Source organism: Hyperolius riggenbachi, chromosome 11 (genome assembly GCF_040937935.1).
Source record: "Hyperolius riggenbachi isolate aHypRig1 chromosome 11, aHypRig1.pri, whole genome shotgun sequence".
Taxonomy (NCBI): domain Eukaryota; kingdom Metazoa; phylum Chordata; class Amphibia; order Anura; family Hyperoliidae; genus Hyperolius; species Hyperolius riggenbachi.
This window is the reverse complement of record NC_090656.1, coordinates 1,482,729-1,509,268: the sequence shown is the minus strand read 5'-3', so window position 1 is coordinate 1,509,268 and position 26,540 is coordinate 1,482,729. Positions and strand designations below refer to the sequence as shown.

The following is a 26,540-nucleotide window of genomic DNA, read 5'->3' as shown; positions in this document are numbered from 1 at the left end:
CATCCTGCAGGAGTCTACGTATCATAAAACAGAACTAAAAGTAAAATATATCGGTGAAGTTGACACATAGCAGCCAGCAGTAATGGTGACACCTATGCTATGCTATAGCTATACTAGCAGCCAGCAGTAATGGTGACACCTATGCTATGCTATAGCTATACTAGCAGCCACAGCCAGGCTCGTACAGAATGTACAGTGCAGGGGAAGTCCTGTCCTGATAGTCATTTCACCCGGAATGCTTCCCTACTAACATGATTCAAATGATCCGATTCAAAGATCCGGACTTGTCATCTCTATGCCAGAGAGGGGAGTCAGCCCGGTGCAGCGGCGCGGGAGGCCGGCAGGGGGCGCTGTCCGGCAGCACAGGAGGGGGCGGGGTTATGCTGGGGGTGTGTCCGGGTCACCCTGTAAGTTACTCCCGGCTGGTGTCAGTGTGTCTCCTCCGCTGAACATGGCGCTGCTGAAATCCCTCCGCCTGCAGCCCGGCCTGGGGGCCCTCAGTGCCAGAGCCAGGTGCGTGTGTGCGGGGGGGCCCCGGGGGGAGGGGCTGTATGGGGGGGATCAGCATGCTATGGGGAGGGAATCGGCCCCCTAGTTGTGAGTATTGGGGGTCCTCAGCACTACATGAGATATTATATACCCCACATCCCGGGACAGAGACCCCCTGATAGTGTGCTGGGCCCCTCCCTCTGCATTCAGCATTCTCCAGTACAGAGTGACCGGGGCCTCCTCATATTGGGGGTGTCAGAGGCTTCTGTATGTATCTGATTAGTCCTCCTATTTCAGGGTATTCTGACTGCAGGGTTATCAGCTCATCCCTTTATATGCTGAGATATATATATATTATACAGGGTCTGAGGCTGCTTACATCTAATCAGTGCATCTAACCAGCCTGGTGACCTGTATAATGTATGTCGGTGATGAAAGGGACAAGTTGCAACATTGTGTCAGTTTACTGTCAGTGTTGTGTCATTCTGTAACATAGTACAGAAGACTCCATTTATTATGCCCAATACACACCATGAAATGTCCCATCAGATCAACTGATCCAATCGATAATTTCCACCGGGTCCAATCTGATCTCCCATCGATTTGTGTACAGAAGTGTTAGGAAATCAGACTGGACCTGTAGGAAGTGATGGATTGATCTGATGGGAAGTTGCACAGTGTGTATCGGGGGTTAGATGTGGCAGTCACACAAGGCCTGGATCTGAGATCAGAGTTTGGATGAGGAATGTCGGTTGGTTGGTTGGTCGGTCAGTCTGATCGGCCTTCCCTGCCAAGTTCCCCAGAGCTCTGCCTTACATGACCTCTCATTGGCTGGCATGATGATAGAGGCCTACTCCCAGATTACAGCCTGAAGTTCTGGGCTACTGGAGAACTACAAGTGCCAGGCTGTTACTTTGACCTACAGGAAATGATCAGCACCCCTATCATCCTTTCTCTATATCCCGGCACAGCTGATGTCACTCTCCAGCCTGTGTCATTGTCACCCGTCTGCAGCACGTGGCCTTAGCTGGTTATTGTTGGTGACGTCCTTGCGCCAGTTTAACTCTCTCAGTAACCACCTGATCTAGGCTATGCTGGTTGCAGGGTCCTGTGACAACCTGATCTATGCTATACTGGTTGCAGGGTTCTGTGACAGCCTGATCTATGCTATGCTGGTTGCAGGGTTCTGTGACAGCCTGATCTAGGCTATGCTGGTTGCAGGGTCCTGTGACAGTGTCCATGCCCTCTTGCTTGGGGCAAGGGCACTTGAAGGTCAGAGCAGAGGATCACACAGGGTTGTCTGGTGTGTGATTGTTGCTCAGACATTTCCTCTGGGGGATAACTAGTGACTCCAGGGAGGTGAGATGTGCCCCCCCCCCCCTTGCTGGGATATAATGGGAGCAGCTGCACCAGGAGGGGAGGGGGGGGGGGCAGTTTGGTGGATGAGTGCAGAGATCAGGCAGGGGATCTGGTGGATTACTGCTGCTCACATCACTGATGGGGTTCACCAGGGGTTAAATCGTTGTCGTTCAGAGGCGGAAGATCCTGTGACGAAGAAAACTCGGTCTGGACTCTTCATAGTGTGGAATTTGCAATATGGTATGAAAATCCTGGCATGGACTGCGCTGCTGGAGTTACATCGTATACACGGTGATGATGAAATCCCAGCCTGGATTCTGACCATGTGGAATCTGCTTGGGACTAATCCGCAAACACTAGACACTTGTACAGGTGTTAATTGTATGGAACATGCCTGGACTCTGGGCTGGTTGGGAGACCTCATACTTGGGGATTTGAGGTGGTCGGTGAGATTCTAATGATTTAAAGCACACCTGAACTGACAATATGGAGGCTGACATCTATATTTCCTTTTAAACAATGCACATTGCCTGGCTGTCCTGCTGATTTTTCTGCCTTTTAATATGCCTAGCCAGAACAAGCATGAAAATCTGGTCCTCTAACTAGACTAGTTGCTGGTGAAATACATGCTGGGCTCTCTCTGCGCAGTGCTTCTGAAGACAAGCGTATCTGTGCTGCGCAGGTGCGAGTCCGGGATTACGTATGCGCAGCACAGATGTGCCCGTGTGTGGAGGTTCCTGGTGAAATACATGCTTGGCTCTCTCTGCGCAGTGCTTCTGAAGACAAGCGTATCTGTGCTGCGCAGGTGCGAGTCCGGGCTTACGTATGCGCAGTACAGATGTGCCCGTGTGTGGAGGTTCCTGGTGAAATACATGCTTGGCTCTCTCTGCGCAGTGCTTCTGAAGACAAGCGTATCTGTGCTGCGCAGGTGCGAGTCCGGGCTTACGTATGCGCAGCACAGATGTGCCCGTGTGTGGAGGTTCCTGGTGAAATCCATGCTTGGCTCTCTCTGCGCAGTGCTTCTGAAGACAAGCGTATCTGTGCTGCGCAGGTGCGAGTCCGGGCTTACGTATGCGCAGTACAGATGTGCCCGTGTGTGGAGGTTCCTGGTGAAATACAGGCTTGGCTCTCTCTGCGCAGTGTGTCTGGAGACAAGCGTATCTGTGCTGCGCAGGTGCGAGTCCGGGCTTACGTATGCGCAGTACAGATGTGCCCGTGTGAGGAGGTTCCTGGTGAAATCCATGCTTGGCTCTCTCTGCGCAGTGCTTCTGGAGACAAGCGTATCTGTACTGCGCAGGTGCGAGTCCGGGATTACGTATGCGCAGTACAGATGTGCCCGTGTGTGGAGGTTCCTGGTGAAATACAGGCGTGGCTCTCTCTGCGCAGTGCTTCTGAAGACAAGCATATCTGTGCTGCGCAGGTGCGAGTCCGGGCTTACGTATGCGCAGTACAGATGTGCCCGTGTGTGGAGGTTCCTGGTGAAATACAGGCTTGGCTCTCTCTGCGCAGTGTGTCTGAAGACAAGCGTATCTGTGCTGCGCAGGTGCGAGTCCGGGCTTACGCATGCGCAGTACAGATGTGCCCGTGTGTGGAGGTTCCTGGTGAAATACATGCTTGGCTCTCTCTGCGCAGTGCTTCTGAAGACAAGCGTATCTGTGCTGCGCAGGTGCGAGTCCGGGATTACGTATGCGCAGCACAGATGTGCCCGTGTGTGAAGGTTCCTGGTGAAATCCATGCTGGGCTCTCTCTGCGCAGTGCTTCTGAAGACAAGCGTATCTGTGCTGCGCAGGTGCGAGTCCGGGATTACGTATGCGCAGCACAGATGTGCCCGTGTGTGGAGGTTCCTGGTGAAATACATGCTGGGCTCTCTTTGTGCCGTGCTTCTGAAGACAAGCGTATCTGTGCTGCGCAGGTGCGAGTCCGGGATTACGTATGCGCAGTACAGATGTGGCCGTGTGTGGAGGTTCCTGGTGAAATACATGCTGGGCTCTCTTTGTGCCGTGCTTCTGAAGACAAGCGTATCTGTGCTGCGCAGGTGTGAGTCCGGGCTTACGCATGCGCAGTACAGATGTGCCCGTGTGTGGAGGTTCCTGGTGAAATACAGGCTTGGCTCTCTCTGCGCAGTGCTTCTGAAGACAAGCGTATCTGTGCTGTGCAGGTGCGAGTCCGGGCTTACGCATGCGCAGTACAGATGTGCCCGTGTGTGGAGGTTCCTGGTGAAATCCATGCTTGGCTCTCTCTGCGCAGTGCTTCTGAAGACAAGCATATCTGTGCTGCGCAGGTGCGAGTCCGGGATTACGTATGCGCAGTACAGATGTGGCCGTGTGTGGAGGTTCCTGGTGAAATGCATGCTTGGCTCTCTCTGCGCAGTGCTTCTGAAGACAAGCGTATCTGTGCTGCGCAGGTGCGAGTCCAGGATTACGTATGCGCAGTACAGATGTGCCCGTGTGTGGAGGTTCCTGGTGAAATGCATGCTTGGCTCTCTCTGCGCAGTGCTTCTGAAGACAAGCATATCTGTGCTGCGCAGGTGCGAGTCCGGGATTACGTATGCGCAGTACAGATGTGCCCGTGTGTGGAGGTTCCTGGTGAAATCCATGCTGGGCTCTCTTTGTGCCGTGCTTCTGAAGACAAGCGTATCTGTGCTGCGCAGGTGTGAGTCCGGGCTTACGCATGCGCAGTACAGATGTGCCCGTGTGTGGAGGTTCCTGGTGAAATACATGCTTGGCTCTCTCTGCGCAGTGCTTCTGAAGACAAGCGTATCTGTGCTGCGCAGGTGCGAGTCCGGGATTACGTATGCGCAGCACAGATGTGCCCGTGTGTGAAGGTTCCTGGTGAAATCCATGCTGGGCTCTCTCTGCGCAGTGCTTCTGAAGACAAGCGTATCTGTGCTGCGCAGGTGCGAGTCCGGGATTACGTATGCGCAGCACAGATGTGCCCGTGTGTGGAGGTTCCTGGTGAAATACATGCTGGGCTCTCTTTGTGCCGTGCTTCTGAAGACAAGCGTATCTGTGCTGCGCAGGTGTGAGTCCGGGATTACGTATGCGCAGTACAGATGTGCCCGTGTGTGGAGGTTCCTTGTGAAATACAGGCTTGGCTCTCTCTGCGCAGTGCTTCTGAAGACAAGCGTATCTGTACTGCGCAGGTGCGAGTCCGGGGTTACGTATGCGCAGTACAGATGTGCCCGTGTGTGTAGGTTCCTGGTGAAATCCATGCTTGGCTCTCTCTGCGCAGTGCTTCTGAAGACAAGCGTATCTTGGGCTGCGCAGGTGCGAGTCCGAGCTTACGCATGCGCAGTACAGATGTGCCTGTGTGTGGAGGTTCCTGGGGACACAAGTGTTTCCAGAGATTGCCGAGGAGTCCTGAAGACGTGTTACTGTTGTTGGGGGCGGCGGTGGAATGAGGGGACCAGGAAGGCTCTATAGCCTAATCTACACAAAACGATTCTTTATATGATTCAATTACGGTTCTATTTACGATCCGATTAAATCCGACATGTCCCATATAGGGATCCAATTAGATTTACTATTGCAAAACAATAGCAAATCAAATCCCGATCAGACAAGTCGGATTTAATCGGATGGTAAATAGAATCGTATCGTGTAAATGGGGCTCAAAGGACCCAGAGCCTTCTCTCTCCTAGTGATGGGCTCACGGGTAGAAAACTATCTGAATCTGTGATTCCAATGAAGCTTATTGCCTCAGGTGTGTGCAGGGGGGACGGGGTTAATTTCCTAGATGTCCGGGCGCTTTTATGCGTCTCGCAGGCGTCCAATGGGACACGTTCCACGACTCATTACCGCGCACTTCCTGGCCTGGACTTCAGACTGAGTGGGGCCTACACAGTGCTGGGTGATACTGCAAGCCTTCCCCCAGGTGGAGCACATGAGCCATGTATCAGGTGATCTGTACTTCTGTGATTGGCTGCTTGTGATGACATCAGTCTGCACAGGAAGCAGAAGTGTCACATGATCACATGGTAGTGACCAGCCAATAAAAGTACAAATCAGTCTGCAGTGTACAGGGCAATCCCAGCCTGTTACTAAAACTTGAGATACATAAAGCCCACCTGAGGCCAGAGGGGTACGGAGGCTGCCATATTTATTCCATTGAAATAATGCACATTGCCTGGCTGTCCTGCTGATCCTCTGCTTCTAACACTGTTACCCACAGCCCCTGAACCAGCATGCAGATCAGGTGACTGAAGTCTGTCGGGATTGGCCACATGCTTGTTTCAGGTGTGTGATTCAGACACTACTGCTGCAGGATAGCCAGGGAACTGGTGATGTTTAAAAGGAAATTAAAAATGGCAGCTTCCATATCCCTCTCACTTCAGTTGTCCTTTAAAGGATACCACAACTGACGTGACATGTTGAGATAGACATGTGTATGTACAGTGCCTAGCACACAAATACCTATGCTGTGTTCCTTTTTTTCTTTCTGTGCCTGAAAGAGTTAAATATCAGGTATGTAAGTGGCTGACTCAGTCCTGACTCAGACAGGAAGTGACTACAGTGTGACCCTCCCTGATAAGAAATTCCACCTATAAAATACTTTCCTAGCAGAAAATGGCTTCTGAGAGCAAGAAAGAGATAAAAAGAGGAATTTCTTATCAGTGAGGGTCACACTGTAGTCACTTCCTGTCTGAGTCAGGACTGAGTCAGCCACTTACATACCTGATATTTAACTCTTTCAGAGAGAGAAAGAAAAAAAAAAGGAACACAGCCTAGTTATTTGTGTGCTAGGCACTGTACATACACATGTCTGTCTCATCATGTCACATTTCAGTTGTGGTATCCTTTAAGTATAATGATTCATAGTTGCCTGGGGCCTCCCTCAGCTCCCTGTAGGCATGTGGGGCAGGCCCGGATTTACCTCACAGGAGCCTATAGGCACAGATGTCCTGGCACCCTAGACTCCGCCCTCCATGCATGCAGGCCCGGATTTACCTCACAGGAGCCTATAGGCACAGATGTCCTGGCACCCTAGACTCCGCCCTCCATGCATGCAGGCCCGGATTTACCTCACAGGAGCCTATAGGCACAGATGTCCTGGCACCCTAGACTCCGCCCTCCATGCATGCAGGCCCGGATTTATCTCACAGGAGCCTATAGGCACAGATGTCCTGGCACCCTAGACTCCACCCTCCCTGCATGCAGGCCCGGATTTACATCACAGGAGCCTATAGGCACAGATGTCCTGGCACCCTAGACTCCGCCCTCCATGCATGCAGGCCCGGATTTACATTACAGGAGCCTATAGGCACAGATGTCCTGGCACCCTAGACTCCGCCCTCCATGCATGCAGGCCCGGATTTACCTCACAGGAGCCTATAGGCACAGATGTCCTGGCACCCTAGACTCCGCCCTCCATGCATGCAGGCCCGGATTTACCTCACAGGAGCCTATAGGCACAGATGTCCTGGCACCCTAGACTCCGCCCTCCATGCATGCAGGCCCGGATTTATCTCACAGGAGCCTATAGGCACAGATGTCCTGGCACCCTAGACTCCACCCTCCCTGCATGCAGGCCCGGATTTACATCACAGGAGCCTATAGGCACAGATGTCCTGGCACCCTAGACTCCGCCCTCCATGCATGCAGGCCCGGATTTACATTACAGGAGCCTATAGGCACAGATGTCCTGGCAGCTTAGATTCCGCCCTCCATGCATGCAGGCCCGGATTTATCTCACAGAAGCCTATAGGCACGATGTCCTGGCACCCTAGGCTCCGCCCTCCATGCATGCAGGCCCGGATTTACATCACAGAAGCCTATAGGCACAGATGTCCTGGCACCCTAGACTCCGCCCTCCAGGAATTAACAAACCTCGACTAAACTGCACCGCAAGTGTGCTGGCTGGCCCAGCTGTCACCTCTCCCTTACTTCCCTTGCCTGTCATAGGTAGCTACAGGTGCCCTTTTGTATTATCTAACCAGAAGTACCCTCAATATTAGGTAACTAGAGGTGCCCCCGACTGAAGGGAGATCTGATCAGTGGAATGGCGAGAGCAGGACGAGTAACCTCTCATATACACACTGCTCAGGACTCTGCATAGGGAAGGAGGGGGGGAGGCACTAGGGGAGGAGTGAGCCGCCTCTCTATCATCAGGCGCCTGTAGGCACGTGCCTACATGCCTTATGGTAAATCCGGCTCTGGCTGGATTACAGACTCCACTTGCGGGACAGCAGTCCTGGAGGAAGGCCCACAGGTCACACCGGAAGGGCTGTAGGGTACAAAAATCATCCGGTACCCAAACCTTGCTCCAACTTGACTCCTCAGCACCCCCTGTGTCCGGCGCCGTGCTTTCCTATGTGCGGCGGTGTAGCACGGTAAAGCTGCGGGAGCAATGGAGAAAGATGTCGAACACAGGAGGAGTCATGATGGGTACGCCTGCAACCCCTTTCCACAAGCCTGAGGGGGGTACAAATTATTATTATTATTATTATTATTATTATTATTATTATTATTATTTATGGCCCACCTGTTAAACGTGCGCTAGGTCACAGCCGCTACCCCCCCGCAATGCGCGCACAGACACGTCCTGCTTCCACCTTCCCCACCACTGCCTGAAGTATAGGCACACAGGGAGCTGCTTGCTTGGCAGTAGGAAAAAGCTGTTATTTCCCACAATGCAATGAGAACCTCTGTGACCCACACACAGCAAACTGTCAGATCCGCCCTGTGTCCTGACTGCCCTGGCTGCGCACATGCTCAGTACAAGAAAGCCAGGGACACACAGACACGGAAAGAGGATGACGCTGGGACAGGTAGGTTTTATTATAGAGGATTATAATTTTATATAGCGCCAGCATTTTACATGGCGCTGTACAACAGCATACAAAATAAACCGCTAATACAAGAGTGGATAACGGCTGTACAAGTGTGTATACAGTGTGTGTGTGTATACAGTGTGTGTGTGTATACAGTGTGTGTGTGTATACAGTGTGTGTGTGTGTGTGTGTGGTGTAAGGAACTGTCTGGGGTGCGTCAGCCATTGGGAAGTCGCACGCAGTTAACTCCACACACACTGGAGACCTTGCGACTGAGGTTTTCCGGCATGCTTGATGAATACTTTTGACTAATTTTGCCAGAAATCTATCAAAACAATCGATCGGATTGCAATGTTGTGGCATCAATATCTGCCAGATTCAATCATTACAATTGAATTGGCTGCATATCGAGGAATGTATGGGCGTATTACTCTGACAAGGAGAGACCTTCACAGTGAGATTACCTCCACCTCTGGGCTCAGATGTCTGCGCATGTATTGTGGTATGTGGGCGGCAGATCTGACAAGGGGGACCGTCAGTGAGATCCTGTCTCTCCACCTCTGGGCTCAGATGTCTGCGCGTGTATTGTGGTGTGCAGGCAGCAGATCTGACACGTGGTGATTCAGTCTGTACATCCTGTGCTCTGACATTTTACGCATATAGCAGCAGCTGGTTGACTGCAGAAAGTTCAGAGCTGGTGCTGAGTTACTGGAAGGGGAAATCTGTCATGTCCTCACAGAATGCTGCAGCATAGGAAGTGCTATACTGTACATTACACCCTGGGCGGCTGTAGTATATGTCCGCTGGTGAGAGGCGAGCACACCAAGCCATGTACTGCTTCTTGCACACAGTGTTTCAGTAGAATTGCTTGAGGCCTCTTTCAGACTATATATGCTGCTGTGCGCATTTCCGCAGTGCATATAGTGTGTGACACGCAACAACGGTAATAAGGCATAGACAGCCCTTCTCCCATTCTCTGCGCAGCAGTACCATGTGCTATCGCGCCGCCGTGTGCATTTCTGCAGTGCATATAGTGTGCGACACGCAAGAACGGTAGAAGGACATAGACAGCCCTTCTCCCATTCTCTGCGCAGCAGTACCATGTGCTATCGCGCCGCCGTGTGCATTTCTGCAGTGCATATAGTGTGCGACACGCAAGAACGGTAGAAGGACATAGACAGCCCTTCTCCCATTCTCTGCGCAGCAGTACCATGTGCTATCGCGCCGCCGTGTGCATTTCTGCAGTGCATATAGTGTGCGACACGCAAGAACGGTAGAAGGACATAGACAGCCCTTCTCCCATTCTCTGCGCAGCAGTACCATGTGCTATCGCGCCGCCGTGTGCATTTCTGCAGTGCATATAGTGTGCGACACGCAAGAACGGTAGAAGGACATAGACAGCCCTTCTACCATTCCCATCACATGTGCTGCTCAGCAGTGTGATGCGCTATCGCATACTGCATACATTTTTCAAGAATCGCAGCGCTGGCCCATTCACTTGTAAAAAATGGGATCAGCAGCACAGAGGGCGTGCAATCATACATGTTGCGTTCCAATCGTGCAGCAATCGGTGCTAATTGATGTGATTGAGGCCTTATAGTGAACTCCAAAGCACTGGGATAAATCGTTTACTATATCAGAAGTTATCAGTTGTCATCCTCAGACACACATAGTACACCCTCGTACTGGATCGTAACCTCCTCGGCGTTCAGTTTCTCCAGGATTTCTGTGCATAATGCGATCCAGTTCATTTTCGTAACCTTTTTTCCTGTCGCTTAACAATGTGTCTCGCAGGGATCTGAGTTCAATAAAAGCTTGAAACACAAAATCTAAACTAAATTTCAAATTTACTCCCCAAAATCTCTGATCATTTATACTGCAGCTACTCAGCCTGTTCTAATACAATAAAGATGATGGGCAGATTCCACCATTATTTAAGAAGGGCAAAAAATCAGATCCAGGAAATTATAGACCTGTAAGCTTAACATCAGTTGTATGCAAACTATTTGAGGGGTTACTAAGAGATACTATACATGACTTCATAGTAGAAAATAATCTTATTTCTCAGCATCAACATGGGTTTACTAAAGACAGGTCCTGTTTGACTAACATGCTCAGCTTTTATGAGGTAGTGAATGCTAATATGGATATTGGGAATGCTGTAGATGTGATATACTTGGACTTTGCTAAGGCCTTCGACACTGTTCCCCACAAAAGTCTGGTGCAAAAGTTGAGGATGCAAGGACTGGGGAAGAGTCTGTGTGCTTGGATAGGGAACTGGCTAATGGACAGAAAACAAAGAGTTGTGGTCAATGGATCGTACTCAAAATGGGAGACTGTTAGCAGTGGGGTCCCACAGGGGTCTGTTCTGGGTCCAGTGCTCTTCAATTTATTTATTAATGACCTAGTAGATGCAGTAGTGAGCAATGTTGCTATTTTTGCAGATGATACAAAATTGTGCAGAATCATTAACTCTCAGGAAGATAGTGTCATATTGCAACAGGATCTGGATAGGATGGCTATATGGGCACATACATGGCAGATGAAATTCAATGTTGACAAATGTAAAGTCATGCATTTTGGACGTACTAATGGTCTAGCACCATACAAAATAAATGGGATACAGTTGGGGACATCAAACTTGGAGAAGGACTTAGGAGTACTCATCGACAACAAGTTAAATAATCGTACTCAATGCCAAGCTGCTGCAGCTAAAGCTAACAAAATTTTGGGATGCATTAAAAGGGAAATAAAAACTCGAGATGCTAGCATAATATTGCCCGTTTAACTCTCTAGTAAGGCCACATCTGGAATATGGAATTCAGTTCTGGGCACCACATTACAAAAATACGTGGGATGGAAGGTCTCACTTAGGCCCCGTTCACACTGTACGCGTTTCCAGCCGCGTTTTGTAAACTCGTGCAGGTGGCCGACACGCATGATATCAGACAGTGCATAGAGTGCACTGTCTGATGTTCACACTGCATGCGGTCCGGGAACGCATGCTGCACGCATTTTGCCAAAACGCGTGGCTGTCCCATTCACTTTTCAGTGATGGGATCAGCCACGCAACGCATACAAACGCGGATGGCGTGCGTTCGTACGCGTTGCGTTCCGCATGCGTGCCCGTCCGCGTTTGTAATGTGAACGCGGCCTTACCAAGAAAGGTTAGATAAACTGGGTTTATTTAGTCTAGAGAAAAGACGCCTTAGAGGGGATCTAATTAACATGTATAAATACATCAGAGGGCAATATAATAGCTTGGCGGATGAGCTTTTTGTCCCTAGGCCTTCTCAAAGGACTAGAGGACATGATCTGCGCATGGAGGAAAAACGTTTTAGCCATTTATTTAGGAAAGGGTTCTTTACAGTTAGAGTGATTAAGATGTGGAATGCATTGCCACAGGAAGTCGTTATGGCAAACTCTATACCTGCATTGAAAGGGGGTTAGATGCTTTCCTTGTGTTGAAAGACATCCATGGCTACAATTACTAGGTAATGCCTAATGATGTTGATCCAGGGATTTTATCTGATTGCCATCTGGAGTCGGGAAGGAATTTTTCCCTTTAGGGGCTAATTGGACCATGCCTTGTAAGGGTTTTTTCGCCTTCCTCTGGATCAGCAGGGATATGTGAGGGAGCAGGCTGGTGTTGTGCCTTCCTCTGGATCAGCAGGGATATGTGAGGGTGCAGGCTGGTGTTGTGCCTTCCTCTGGATCAGCAGGGATATGTGAGGGAGCAGGCTGGTGTTGTGCCTTCCTCTGGATCAGCAGGGATATGTGAGGGAGCAGGCTGGTGTTGTGCCTTCCTCTGGATCAGCAGGGATATGTGAGGGTGCAGACTGGTGTTGTGCCTTCCTCTGGATCAGCAGGGATATGTGAGGGAGCAGGCTGGTGTTGTGACTTCCTCTGGATCAGCAGGGATATGTGAGGGTGCAGGCTGATGATGTACCTTCCTCTGGATCAGCAGGGATATGTGAGGGAACAGGCTGGTGTTGTGCCTTCCTCTGGATCAGCAGGGGTATGTGAGGGAGCAGGCTGGTGGTGTACCTTCCTCTGGATCAGCAGGGATATGTGAGGGAGCAGGCTGGTGTTGTGCCTTCCTCTGGATCAGCAGGGATATGTGAGGGAACAGGCTGGTGTTGTGCCTTCCTCTGGATCAGCAGGGGTATGTGAGGGAGCAGGCTGGTGGTGTACCTTCCTCTGGATCAGCAGGGATATGTGAGGGAGCAGGCTGGTGTTGTGCCTTCCTCTGGATCAGCAGGGATATGTGAGGGAGCAGGCTGGTGTTGTGACTTCCTCTGGATCAGCAGGGATATGTGAGGGTGCAGGCTGATGATGTACCTTCCTCTGGATCAGCAGGGATATGTGAGGGAACAGGCTGGTGTTGTGCCTTCCTCTGGATCAGCAGGGGTATGTGAGGGAGCAGGCTGGTGGTGTACCTTCCTCTGGATCAGCAGGGATATGTGAGGGAGCAGGCTGGTGTTGTGCCTTCCTCTGGATCAGCAGGGATATGTGAGGGTGCAGGCTGGTGTTGTGCCTTCCTCTGGATCAGCAGGGATATGTGAGGGTGCAGGCTGGTGTTGTGCCTTCCTCTGGATCAGCAGGGATATGTGAGGGAGCAGGCTGGTGTTGTGCCTTCCTCTGGATCAGCAGGGATATGTGAGGGTGCAGGCTGGTGTTGTGCCTTCCTCTGGATCAGCAGGGATATGTGAGGGTGCAGGCTGGTGTTGTGCCTTCCTCTGGATCAGCAGGTATATGTGAGGGTGCAGGCTGGTGTTGTGCCTTCCTCTGGATCAGCAGGGATATGTGAGGGAGCAGGCTGGTGTTGTGCCTTCCTCTGGATCAGCAGGGATATGTGAGGGTGCAGGCTGGTGTTGTGCCTTCCTCTGGATCAGCAGGGATATGTGAGGGAGCAGGCTGGTGTTGTGCCTTCCTCTGGATCAGCAGAGATATGTGAGGGAGCAGGCTGGTGTTGTACCTTCCTCTGGATCAGTAGGGATATGTGAGGGAGCAGGCTGGTGTTGTACCTTCCTCTGGATCAGTAGGGATATGTGAGGGAGCAGGCTGGTGTTGTACCTTCCTCTGGATCAGCAGGGATATGTGAGGGAGCAGGCTGGTGTTGTACTTTGTACTGGTTGAACTCGATGGACGTATGTCTTTTTTCAACCAAAGTAACTATGTAACAGATCTTTATCTAATCACATCTAATTAGAGAGAGATCGGTCAGCTGCCCAGACTCCGCAGGCTGATTCCTGATAAATTTCAAAATGAAATCGCTCGTGAACTGGTCGCACACGTTGCCTTGTCGCCGCCCCCCCACCCTCAGTGTAAAAATGTACCCCCCAAGTGTGCAATTCTACATTAGGGGAACACCTGCACCTACCTAGCCTATCCTGGGGGACACCTGCACCTACCTAGCCTATCCTGGGGGACGCCTGCACCTACCTAGCCTATCCTGGGGGACGCCTGCACCTACCTAGCCTATCCTGGGGGACGCCTGCACCTACCTAGCCTATCCTGGGGGACGCCTGCACCTACCTAGCCTATCCTGGGGGACGCCTGCACCTACCTAGCCTATCCGGGGGGACACCAGGCGATCAGCGAATCGGACACTTTGCAACCGCAACGTGCCGCAATAAGCGTGCAAGGCTCCATAGCCTTGTATTGCCTTTGCTGCCCCTTGCGGCAACAGAGAGGATCGCAACGCAGGAATCCGAGATAAGTGTAAAAAGGGACCTAAAGGACATCTAAAGTGAGAGGTATATGGAGGCTGCCATATTTTTATTCCCTTTTTAAACCATACCAGTTGCCTGGCTGTCCTGCTGATCCTCTGCCTCTAATACCGGTACTTTAGCCATAGACCCTGAGCAAGCATGCAGCAGATCAGGGGATTCTGACAAATGACAATACTGTATTGGCTGCATGCTTTATTACTGATGTTTTTCAGACACTACTGCAGTCAAAGAGATCAGCAGGGCTGCCAGGCAACTGGTATTGTTTAAAAGGAAATTAATATGGCAGCCTCCATATACTTCTCGGTTCAGATTCCTTTTAGAGGTTGCATTTCTGCCATGTATTTGGTGTTGTGGACATTTTGCTGGAGTTTTTCCTTGCCTATGCTGGTGCTATGGCAGCTGTTGAAGGGTCACCCCCTAGTATTTCCTGTGTGGTGTGTACAGGGATGCCTGAGGCACGGCTGCAGCCTGCAGGGTATTTTGGGCATTGGCCAGTGCCAGTCACTATTTATAGATCACCTTGTCCGTCCCTGACATTATCCCCCCCCCCCCCCCCCCCACCAATACAAACCTCCACCGACTGACAGCTCTGAGGCCAGAGGAGTGTTGTACAATCTTCTGCTGTCACCCTAAATCTCTCCTGCATTGCGCTCTATAACCCTACACCTCATTTTTAGTGTCCAGTTTGTGATTTCAGTGTACAGATAAGAGCAATGCATTCAACAAGCCTCAGGGTGCCCATATATTGCTTGCCAGACCGATTGACCTTCCCATCCGATCATTTAATCGTATTGAACGAGAATTGGTGTTGAAACATGCTTACCATTTCTATCAATTTCTGGCAGAAATCGATCAACCAGATTGATTGGGAATGCTGGAAAATCTCGGTCGCAAGGGCTTGAACGGACCCCCGGCCTGGTGATCAGATTTGGTCGGAGAAGGATTTATCCATTTGTCAATCTGGTGGCAGATCGAACAATGTTTGGCCACCCAGAACTACCATTTGTTAGGAACCATTTTACAGATGCTGTTGGCCAATCAGCTGAGCAGTCAAATCAAAAATAGCTTTATTGGCAAGACCAAGATTCATACAAGCATTGCCCTGGTTGCGGTATATTTGGGGTAGTGCGGCAGGAAGTGGTTCTTGTCCCCGAGGGTCTGATGCTTGCAATGTTGCCACTGTCTCTCCTCCCGGGATTTGTACGTCTGTCTGTGTCTCTCTGGCTCTATTTCAAGGTTGGGAGTGGTGGAACAAGCAGTAGAGGAGAAGTCCTGTTCCTGGAATAAACAAACATAGCTTTAGTCTAGTGGTGTTATTCTGTCTGTCGGTAAGGGTGCCATACACTTATAGATGGGCACCTGATGGGGCAAAAAGATGGATCCGTTTCTGCCACATACTACACAGCTTTTTAATTGTTTTCATGACGTGTATTATAAAAGATGGTACTTTCTCCCTCCCAGACCCGAGCTAGCTGATGCCTCCGAAGGCTCTTCTCCCTGAGACGGCTAGTTTTGGCACAGCGCTGTGCTGATTTGGGTGCCACCATAGGCCATTACCGGAATTACTGCTATAGTGGCGCTCAGTGACTAGTGTTTATGCCGGCAATAGCCGAAACTCAAATTGGCAAAAAAACATGAGGTTATTGCCGTCTTCTGCCTGTGACTGAATAGCATTGCCTCAGAGTTGCTACACTATGGAGGGGATTCGTGTTTAGTGCAGTTTGGCTGCAGTCGGTTGGGCCATCTTACGGCACCACTCTGCGCCCAGATTTACCGCACCCTTTTTTGTTTGCCCCCCCCCCCCCCCTTTCCAAGCTAATAGCAGGGCTGTGGAGTCTGTACAAAAATCATCCAACTCTGACTGCTCAGTTTATGAAACCTCCAACTCCTGGTACCCAAAATTGCTCCGACTCCTTAGTGTAATTTTTACGAAGGCTATTGAGTTGGTTCAAAAATCATCTGACTCCAAGTCCTCAGTGTATTAAAAGCTCAGACTCCACAGCCCTGGCTAATAGTGCTTCCTAGATGCCCCTGCAGAGTACTCGCGGGGGGGAAGCGAACTTACCTGTCTGGCCGGCGTGCTCCCTCCAGTGTCTTTCCATCTCCCCGGCCCCTGTTCTGTCACCCGGCGGCATGTATGTATTCTTGTAACCTGGAGAATGGGCGCTGCCAATGGATGGAATGACAACTAAAGGGAGCAGACAGGTCCGGTCACTCTGCTGCTGTCCCCTGCAGGGCCCTGGGGGGAGCACTATTGGCTGGTGGAAGACCTGGGGAGCTGTCAATGGTTTTAGGGCCATATTGAGACCTAAATCTCTGGCAGATTGAATCCAAGTGAGGGCTGGTGCACACCGAGCGGCTTTATCAGCGTTTCTGCAGCCGCTTGCGGCTGTGGATCCGCTTGGTCAATGTATCTCAATGGCGTGGTTCACACCAGAGTGGGAGGCGTTTTGCAGAAACTCATACTCCCGGGGTGAGGCATTTTTTGGATTGCGGAGGCGTTTCTGCCTCAATGTTAAGTATATAGGAAAAACCCAAACTGCTCTGAAAAACGGCAGTTCCGAAGGGTTTTGCTGGCGTTTTTGTTACAGAAGCTGTTCAGTAACAGCTTTACTGTAACAATACAGGAAATCTACTACACCAAAACCACAAAACGCTAGCAGAAACGCAAAAGAAAAAGCGTTTCAAAATCTGCTAGCATTTTGCGGATCTGCTGGCGGTTTTTGGTGTGCACCAGGCCTGAATGAATCTTCTGGGGAAAACAAATTGTATGGGCACCTTTTTGTTTCACAACGAAGCATTGTCATGTTGGTCAGACAGTGATAAAAGTTTTTTAAAGAAAGAGAGATTAAATGTTTTTATTTTTTTTTTATTTTTTATTTTTTTCCCTTTCTCCTAACAGCTCATGGTGGTCTCACGTGGAAATGGGCCCCCCAGACCCCATCCTGGGTGTGACAGAAGCTTTCAAGAGGGACACCAACGCCAAGAAGATGAATCTGGGAGTCGGGGCGTATCGGGATGACAAGGGGAAGCCCTACGTGCTGAACACTGTGCGCAAGGTGAGCCTGCATGTATCGCGCTGAGCAGTGTGCGCAAGGTGAGCCTGCATGTAATGCGCTGAGCAGTGTGCGCAAGGTGAGCCTGCATGTATCGCGCTGAGCAGTGTGCGCAAGGTGAGCCTGCATGTATCGCGCTGAGCAGTGTGCGCAAGGTGAGCCTGCATGTATCGCGCTGAGCAGTGTGCGCAAGGTGAGCCTGCATGCAATGCGCTGAGCAGTGTGTGCAAGGTGAGCCTGCATGTAATGTGCTGAACACTGTGCGCAAGGTGAGCCTGCATGTAATGCGCTGAGCAGTGTGCGCAAGGTGAGCCTGCATGTAATGCGCTGAGCAGTGTGCGCAAGGTGAGCCTGCATGTATCGCGCTGAACACTGTGCGCAAGGTGAGCCTGCATGTAATGTGCTGAACACTGTGCGCAAGGTGAGCCTGCATGTAATGCGCTGAGCAGTGTGCGCAAGGTGAGCCTGCATGTATCGCGCTGAGCAGTGTGCGCAAGGTGAGCCTGCGTGTGATGCGCTGAGCAGTGTGCGCAAGGTGAGCCTGCATGTAATGTGCTGAGTAGTGTGCGCAAGGTGAGCCTGCGTGTAATGTGCTGAGCAGTGTGCGCAAGGTGAGCCTGCGTGTAATGCGCTGAGCAGTGTGCGCAAGGTGAGCCTGCATGTAATGCGCTGAGCAGTGTGCGCAAGGTGAGCCTGCATGTAATGTGCTGAGCAGTGTGCGCAAGGTGAGCCTGCGTGTAATGCGCTGAGCAGTGTGCGCAAGGTGAGCCTGCATGTAATGCGCTGAGCAGTGTGCGCAAGGTGAGCCTGCATGTAATGCGCTGAGCAGTGTGCGCAAGGTGAGCCTGCATGTATCGCGCTGAGCAGTGTGCGCAAGGTGAGCCTGCATGCAATGCGCTGAACACTGTGCGCAAGGTGAGCCTGCATGTAATGTGCTGAACACTGTGCGCAAGGTGAGCCTGCATGTAATGCGCTGAGCAGTGTGCGCAAGGTGAGCCTGCATGTATCGCGCTGAGCAGTGTGCGCAAGGTGAGCCTGCGTGTGATGCGCTGAGCAGTGTGCGCAAGGTGAGCCTGCGTGTAATGTGCTGAGCAGTGTGCGCAAGGTGAGCCTGCATGTAATGCGCTGAGCAGTGTGCGCAAGGTGAGCCTGCGTGTAATGTGCTGAGCAGTGTGCGCAAGGTGAGCCTGCATGTAATGCGCTGAGCAGTGTGCGCAAGGTGAGCCTGCATGTAATGCGCTGAGCAGTGTGCGCAAGGTGAGCCTGCATGTTTTGTATGCCATGTGGTCTCTGTAGGACCGTACTGAAAATTGTGTCCACATGAGTCACTAATGGCATTTTCACCAGAATCCATGTAGAATGTGAAGGTCAGGACACCTCGGATGCAATGGTTTCTCTCGTCTTTACATCCAATGGTTGTTTCAGGGCCAAGCTATGGGGCAATTATCTTTAACAAATTCATCAGCATAGAATTGTTTTGGTTGCTCAAATTTCTTCTATGGTCTAAAGCATTAAAGTGTACCTGAAACAAAGTTTAGGGTTAGGGCTAATCCTATTTATACTTTCCTCGGGCTGCCTCCTGTCGTCCATCTGCTCCGCCGCTGTCCTCTCGTTCCCTTGGTTGTGTTGTCAGCCCCGTAATGTCTCTGAATTGTTGCAGACTTCTGTGTATGCATGAACCGGGATGTGCGCACCCTCTATCATGTTCCCACAGCCAGGAGCGTTCTGCGCATGCGCAGTTAGGACTGTAACTGCACATGTGCACAATGCTCCCGGACAACTGGAGCATGATGGACGTGTGCGGCCCAGAACAGCGCATGTGCAGTGGCCTGCTACCCAGCTGGATCAGGGACTTCACAGTGGAGGCTGCCAGAAGGACAGTGAGGTAGCTGACCAACCACAGGGGGCTGGAGGAAGCCCCAGGTAAGCAAGTGGGGGGGTACACATTGAATGGAATGGTGTCTTTTTACAATGCTAGTCTGTTGGGAAACGTCAGTTTCTGCTTTGACTACAGAACGAGTTGGCTAGAATCAGTAATTATCAGAACTAGTAGATGAACTGGAGCAAACCTTGTGTGTAACGAGAGGAGCAGCTGCTCATTGACCAATCGGAATCCTCGATCTGGACACCTGCCCTGTTGCTTCAGTTTCCCTTGCGCTGGTTGAGCTGAATCTGCCCCACAGTTCAGTGAATGGGAGGGTAGAGAGGTCGGTGGCTGTAAACATGCACAGGAACGTTCTGTGCCCGCGCCGCTATTCCATGATCCTCCAGTCTGCTGCTGCTGGACTCTCCCGTCAGCTGTATGCGCTGCCTCAGCCGCATGCCTCCTGATGGTGCGCCCATGCACGGGAATGTTCTGTGCCCGCGCTGTATGGAAAAGCTGCTACTACATGGCCAGGGCTGCACTCATGCAGTAGCATGCAACTTGCCAGGCTGAGGGTGCTGAGACTGACCGGGGGATGGTGGAATGACTGTGAGGGCACAGGAGGGCTGCTGAGGGGCTGGGAGAAGCCCCAGGTAAGAAACTATTGGGCAATGGGAGTGCGTGTGCATCTAGGCCGCGTATACGCAGTATTATAACCTGGGCTGGAGGACTTTCTGGGGCAACATACAGAGGACGGCGGCCTGGGAGTGATCAGGCTGGAGAATGCAGTAAAGAAGATAAAAAATGCATACCTGGTGCTAAAAAAAAAAAAAAAAATATGCAATACCAGTTGCCTGGCAATCCTGCTCATCCTCTGATACATTTTGCCATAGCCCCTGAACAAGCATGCGGATCGTGTGCTCTGACTGAAGTCAGACTGTATTAGCTGCATGCTTGTTTCAGGTGTGTGCCACTACTGGAGCTAAACAGATCAGCAGGACTCTGCACACTGCTCTGTTCCTAGACACAGTGCTAATGTGGTATGTCTGCTCTGGTGGGAGACCTGCTGGGACTTGTACAGGGAAACCAGTAGCAGCTGAAATCCACCACCTGCTTCCTGTGCTGTATATGGGAACCGTTCCTGTAACCTCACCCTGGCAATCCTCCATTACATGGGGGGGGGGGGGGACAGTTCACCAATACTGTACAATCACCAGTGACACAAATACCGATACACACTGTACAATCAGGACAACCATACAATACTGTACAATTGATGTGTAGTTTTAAATATCACCACCAATACTAATAGATGATAATTTGATAACTTGCTCAGAAACTGGGAACAATAGGAGGTCCCTGCCCTCGCAAGCTTACAATCTAGAGGGTAGTGGGGTGGAGACACTGGGGGAGGAGCCTGCCCTCGCAAGCTTACAATCTAGAGGGGAGTGGGGTGGAGGCACTGGGGGAGTAGACAAAGCTGTTAGCAAATGTGGCAGTAAGCTTGCAATTCTAGCAATAGCAAATGATACGCTTGTTTTGAATGGTGTGTCTTGAGGGTATGTTTGAAAATGTCCAGGCTTAGAGCATAAAGGATAGGTTATAGGAGAGAGTTGCAAAGGAGAGGTGACACTTGTGAGAAGTCCTGGAGGTGACAGTTTGACAACAAGGTGGTCTCCTGGGAGGAGGGAAGGTTCCGAGTGGGATGATATCTGGGGATTAGTAAGGAAATGTGTGGAGGGGAATCATTCTTGATACCCATTTTAACCCCCTCCCAAGGGTGGCGCCGCCAGGACCACCTAACTCCGATTGGCGCCAAGTCCTGGGTGCTGGAATTAGGTGATGCCTATGAGAGGTGATTGAAGTGGTGGGATCTCGGAGGGAGAAAATTAAATAGAAGAAAAGAAATAATGCAGCAGCAATCAGATCCCACCAACAGAAAGCTCCGTTGGTGGGAAGTAAAGGAGGTAAGATTCATTTGGGTGGTAAAATAAAAAATGGTCTGGTCACAGTTTTTGGGGGGGGGGGGGGAATGATGGTGGATTGTAAGCCTGTGGTCCGCAAGAGGTTAACAGTATGGCCCCTTTTACCCTAAGGGCCTGTTTCCATTAGATGCAGTGCGATACGCTACATAGCCGCCTCGCACCGCGGGTGTCCTGATTGTTCCATTGGCATGCATTGTAGTTTCCATTGAATGCGGAGCGATCTGCGAATCAGCAGCATGCTGCTCTCGCACGGCCGCCTCCGCCCTCCGTCTCATCCAGTCACTTCTATATCGGGAGACGTGGAAGTGACGCGGCCAGCAGCAGTAGTGATGCAATCAGGTAGCCACATTCGCATCGCTAATCAATGGATAACTGCCCTTAATCAGTTGCTCTCCGTTATAACTGAAAGAAAACAGATTTGTAACGTATTGCCCATGTTTCCTATGGCACAGTTCACACTATATGCGTTTTTAACTGAAAGCCTTTTCACAATGCACTGCTATGGAGAAAACCCGTACCAATGCGTTCTAACGCGTACCAAGTGATTAAGGGCTGGTTCACACGGGCGTCTGCTGAGCTTTTGCTTGGCATTGCGTTTAAACGCCAGCGTTTAAAAGCTAGCTTTTGAAAGCTTTTGAAAAGCGTTCAAGGCTAGCAGTTCTGGTCTCTGCTATTGTTTCCTGGCGTTTACTGCCTCTGAAAGCAGCATGTTGCTTTTGAGACTAGACGCAACGCTGGGATCTACTGCCAGGCTTTCATGAAAGCCTGCAAAAGCCAGCTCTAAACGCACCCATTCACTTGCATGGGATGGCAGTAGATCCCAAAAAACGCCCGTCTGAACCAGCCCTAAGTGTAAAAGGGCCGTAATATTCCTGGCTTTAGCATCAGAACCCCTTCCTATATCTGTGTAATGCTGTATATTGAAGGCCACGCAGCACTCCCACTGATGCTTTGCCTAGGCTGTTTAGCTGCGAGGAATTCTCTTCCCGGGCATTCTGGGAGACAAAGCATCATTTTCACTGGCTTTGGAATTCTCAAACTGCTTTCTGCAGAGCTGCACCGGACAGGACTGACTAAACATGTGATATATTTCAGGATGTAAATCGGGGTGAAGAAAGGACGGGCGTTGTAAGCAAACAAGACTTTCACAGTAATGTTCCCGATTGCCATATCAGAAGCACTTCCTAACTCTATATACTGCTGTATATTGGTATGTAGTCCCGCCCCCTGTGATGTCACAGCCTAGGTTGAGTAAGGGAGAATTCCAAATAAGTATTCCCAACAGGGACACGCCCCTAAACGCACTAAACTGTAACTTTTATTAAGTAAAGTTAGAAAACAAATGTTTGGGTGGCGGCGAACAGATAATACAAACAGACTGGTGTATAATACAATCGAGTTTGTGTCAGAATAAATCTATCGATTGGGAGATTGATTGGACCTTCTGTGTACCTAATATATGCACGACCAGACAAGCCCCAACCAATATAGGGGTATGTCTATAGTATAGCTGTCATGTATATAGGACCAATACAATTAGGCATCTCCCTAATGTATCTGGCACTAATTAGAAGCGGACAGTGTGGGGTTACACAATTACACCAGGTGCACTAACAGTTAAACATCAGCATGTTTCAGCATTACGCCTTCATCAGGAGTGAATAATATACAGTGCAGTGCATTATGACCACAAAAAACATAACACCCCCGTCCCACATATAAACAGACTGTCAGCATAACGCCCCTATCAGAGCTGAGTGCTGCTCCCCATCACCAGTCTCATACAGGATCTTCTAAAAAAGTAGCATATTGTGATAAAGTTCATTATTTTCTGTAATGTACTGATAAACATTAGACTTTCATATATTTTAGATTCATTACACACAACTGAAGTAGTTCAAGCCTTTTATTGTTTTAATATTGATGATTTTGGCATACAACTCATGAAAACCCAAATTTCTTATCTCAAAAAATTAGCATATTTTATCCGACAAATTAAAAAAAAGCTTTATGGAGATGAAGATTTCATTTTTCAGCACGACCTGGCACCTGCTCACAGTGCCAAAACCACTGGTAAATGGTTTACCGACCATGGTATTACTGTGCTCAATTGGCCTGCCAACTCTCCTGACCTGAACCCCATAGAGAATCTGTGGGATATTGTGAAGAGAAAGTTGAGAGACACAAGACCCAACACTCTGGATGAGCTTAAGGCCGCTATCAAAGCATCCTGGGCCTCCATAACACCTGAGCAGTGCCACAGGCTGATTGCCTCCATGCCACGCCGCATTGAAGCAGTCATTTCTGCAAAAGGATTCCCGACCAAGTATTGAGTGCATAACTGAACATAATTATTTGAAGGTTGACTTTTTTTGTTTTAAAAACACTTTTCTTTTATTGGTCGGATGAAATATGCTAATTTTTTGCGATAGGAAATTTGAGTTTTCATGAGCTGTGTGCCAAAATCATCAATATTAAAACAATAAAAGGCTTGAAGTACTTCAGTTGTGTGTATTTAAATCTAAAATATATGAAAGTCTAATGTTTATCAGTACATTACAGAAAATAATGAACTTTATCACAATATGCTAACTTTTTGAGAAGATCCTGTATACTAGTGTACACATCACCTGTCTCATTGCTCTCACATAACGGCAGCGCTTACCAACAATACAAGTATATAATATACACTATAGCTGAGCGTATATACGCAGTATACTAAAGGGGAACTCCACTTTTCCAAATTGATAGGTTTGAACAGGGGGAGGGACTTTAATGGCTGGGGAGCATGTCAGGCGCGATCATGGGGCATATATACCAATCTAGGGCATAAGTGAGAATTATCCTCCTGACTTTGGAACTCTCAGATGTCGCCACCAGTGCTGGATTTCAGGGTGAGGAAAGATATATTTTTACAGCGGACAAGCACTGAATAAATAATTAAAACATAAATATTGTAAAAAAGCAGTTTTATTCATGGTTTTCACTACAGTTCCTCTTTCATGATAAGTGAATTGTTATAGGAGTCTCCCATTTATTCGGGAGGGGGGGGGGGGGGGGGGGGAGGGGGAGGAGGGTCTCCAGGCTCGATGCTGAGTTGTGTGCAGCGACTTATTTAAATGTGGAAAATTCAATCTGCTGATCTGCACACAGACTAAGGGCCAATCACACTAGAGTGCTTTTCAGGTGATTTTGGTAAAACGCTCTAATGCCTGCGCTTTTTAAAGGGCTAGTGCCCTAATACCCTATGGGCCCGTTCTCACTTGGGCGATTTGTGTTAATTGCCGACGATTAACGCAAATCGGCAAATGCACATTTGTATCCTGCACCATTTTCAGGCGACTTCCTGGCGATCGCATTTAGTGCTACAGAAGCGCTAATCGCAATCGAGCCAAAATCGTCAGGTGTGAATGGCGTTTTTTTTCACGTTAATCGCCAAACGCCAGAGCAAAAGTGATTTGCAAGTGTGAATGGGCCCTGAGGGCTGGTGCATAAGGACGCTTCTGAACACTCTTTAAAGCGATAGCGCTTCAAAAAGCGCTTGGCTAATGTATATGAATGGGATGGAGCACACCGGAGTGATGGGATTTTCTCCCAAATGCAATTGTGGGTCCTGCAGCATTTCTGCTGATTTCTGAGGCAATTAAGCCTCAATGTTAAGTATCGGAAATTGGAAAATTGCTCTAAAAAATAGATCAGAGCGATTCTCCAAGAGGGTGTTTTTAACTTTCAAGTCCATGTACAAAAAGTAAAACGTTGCTGCAGTAAAATGCTTTATAATTTGCTAGGCAGAACTATAAAATCGCTAGGTGCATGCCTGGAATTGCTTAGAAAATGCTTGTAAAGTGTTTGCGATTACGCTAGCGGTTCTTGTTGTGCATTGGCCCTAATAGGTGAGCCAGCTCGGTACCTTGGAGTGACTGTTCTCTGCACAAGCTGGGGGAAATCTGCCAAGGCTGGGAATACAACTGGCGGGATCCTCCTCTCGCTGCTTGTGCTGATATCACGTCTCTGGCGTGTGATCTGTGCATGCTGTGATCACGTGTGTGTGCCTGGGGGGCGGCCTGTCCCTCTGTGACCTGCTCATAATGTAATACAAGGGGGGGGGGGCTCGCTGTACACACTGCCACATTCAGGTTATCACTGCTGGGCTGTCAGTGCCAAGCAAGGGAGAGATGGGCCGTATTGGCTGATAGGAATGCCTGTGCTTAGGCACACATCACACAGCGGAAATGTCAACTTTGAACCTTGGCTGAGAAAATGTTGTCTGATTTCTGAATAAAACTGCCAGCCACAAGTGTTTAAAGAGAACCTGAACTGAAAATTAAGTCAAAATAAGCACACAAGTCATACTTACCTCCCATGTAGTCTACTCCTCAGTGTCTTTCTCCTCTCCCGCGTCCTGTTTGTTCACTGTGATCAAGGGAATTTTCCGTCCTCCATTTTGAAAATGGCCATTACCCATAACAGCTTTCTGGTCAGCACACTGTTACACTGTAACATCGCCCACTTGAGCCATAGGGAGACATGGACATTACCTGGTACATCAGTTTTCCTCTCAGCTATAACTGACAGCAACTGATGTTTAACTGACAGCAACTGATCTATTTCAGATCTGACAAAATGTTGTCAGAACTGGAAGGGATTATTGTCAGCAGAAAATGGTGAGCTTCTGAGAGGAACTGATGGCAAGGTAACTGTGTAATGTTCATTTGAAGTTACCTCATGTGTTTATTTTAAATATTTTTACTCAGTACAGGTTCTCTTTAAGGGATCCGCAGCATGTCCCTGACACCTGTATACAGTGCCCGCCACTGCCAGCCGTGCAGAGCATGCCAGCCAATGTTATACTGACCGCTAACTATGCCTATAGAGCGCCCCCTAGTGAATGTAGTTTGAGGACAATTGGCATCTGTAGGAAGTTGTAACCCTTCATTATCCTCCCAACAAAAGCACCCGGCACAGAACACTCGCATATTGTCCAGTATTGGGTCATATACTTTATTGATCATGTAATGTATGTATTTTCTCTCACACGCCCTCGCAGACCAGCTGAAATCAGACAGTAGTCAAGTAACATGCTGAACCAGAGCGACCATTCAGGGCGGCCGTTCTGATTGGCTGCCTCCTCTGGGCATGTTTGCACCTCTCTCCTATGCAGCTTTGTTATAATTCTCTCCCTCTCCTGATCTGAATGTACTGAGATTGCTCTGTGTAGTTTCCGTGTGCCATTGTCTCGTTATTGTCTTTCAGGCAGAGGCTCAGCTGGCAGCCAAGAGTCTG

The 26,540-nt window shown here is 49.7% G+C and overlaps 1 protein-coding gene across 1 annotated transcript in view; it reads left to right on the top strand.

The window, feature by feature from the left end:
• Positions 1-403: 403 nt before the first annotated feature.
• The window catches only part of GOT2 (glutamic-oxaloacetic transaminase 2), a 43,144-nt gene continuing 17,007 nt past the window's right edge, over positions 404-26,540 (top strand). Inside the window, exons 1-3 of the mRNA XM_068260962.1 lie at positions 404-513; positions 17,255-17,411; positions 26,511-26,540. The exon at positions 26,511-26,540 is cut by the window's right edge and continues 99 nt beyond it. Coding sequence (XP_068117063.1) covers positions 452-513; positions 17,255-17,411; positions 26,511-26,540 — 249 coding nt within the window. The 5' untranslated portion in view covers positions 404-451. The remainder of the gene's footprint in view (positions 514-17,254; positions 17,412-26,510) is intronic.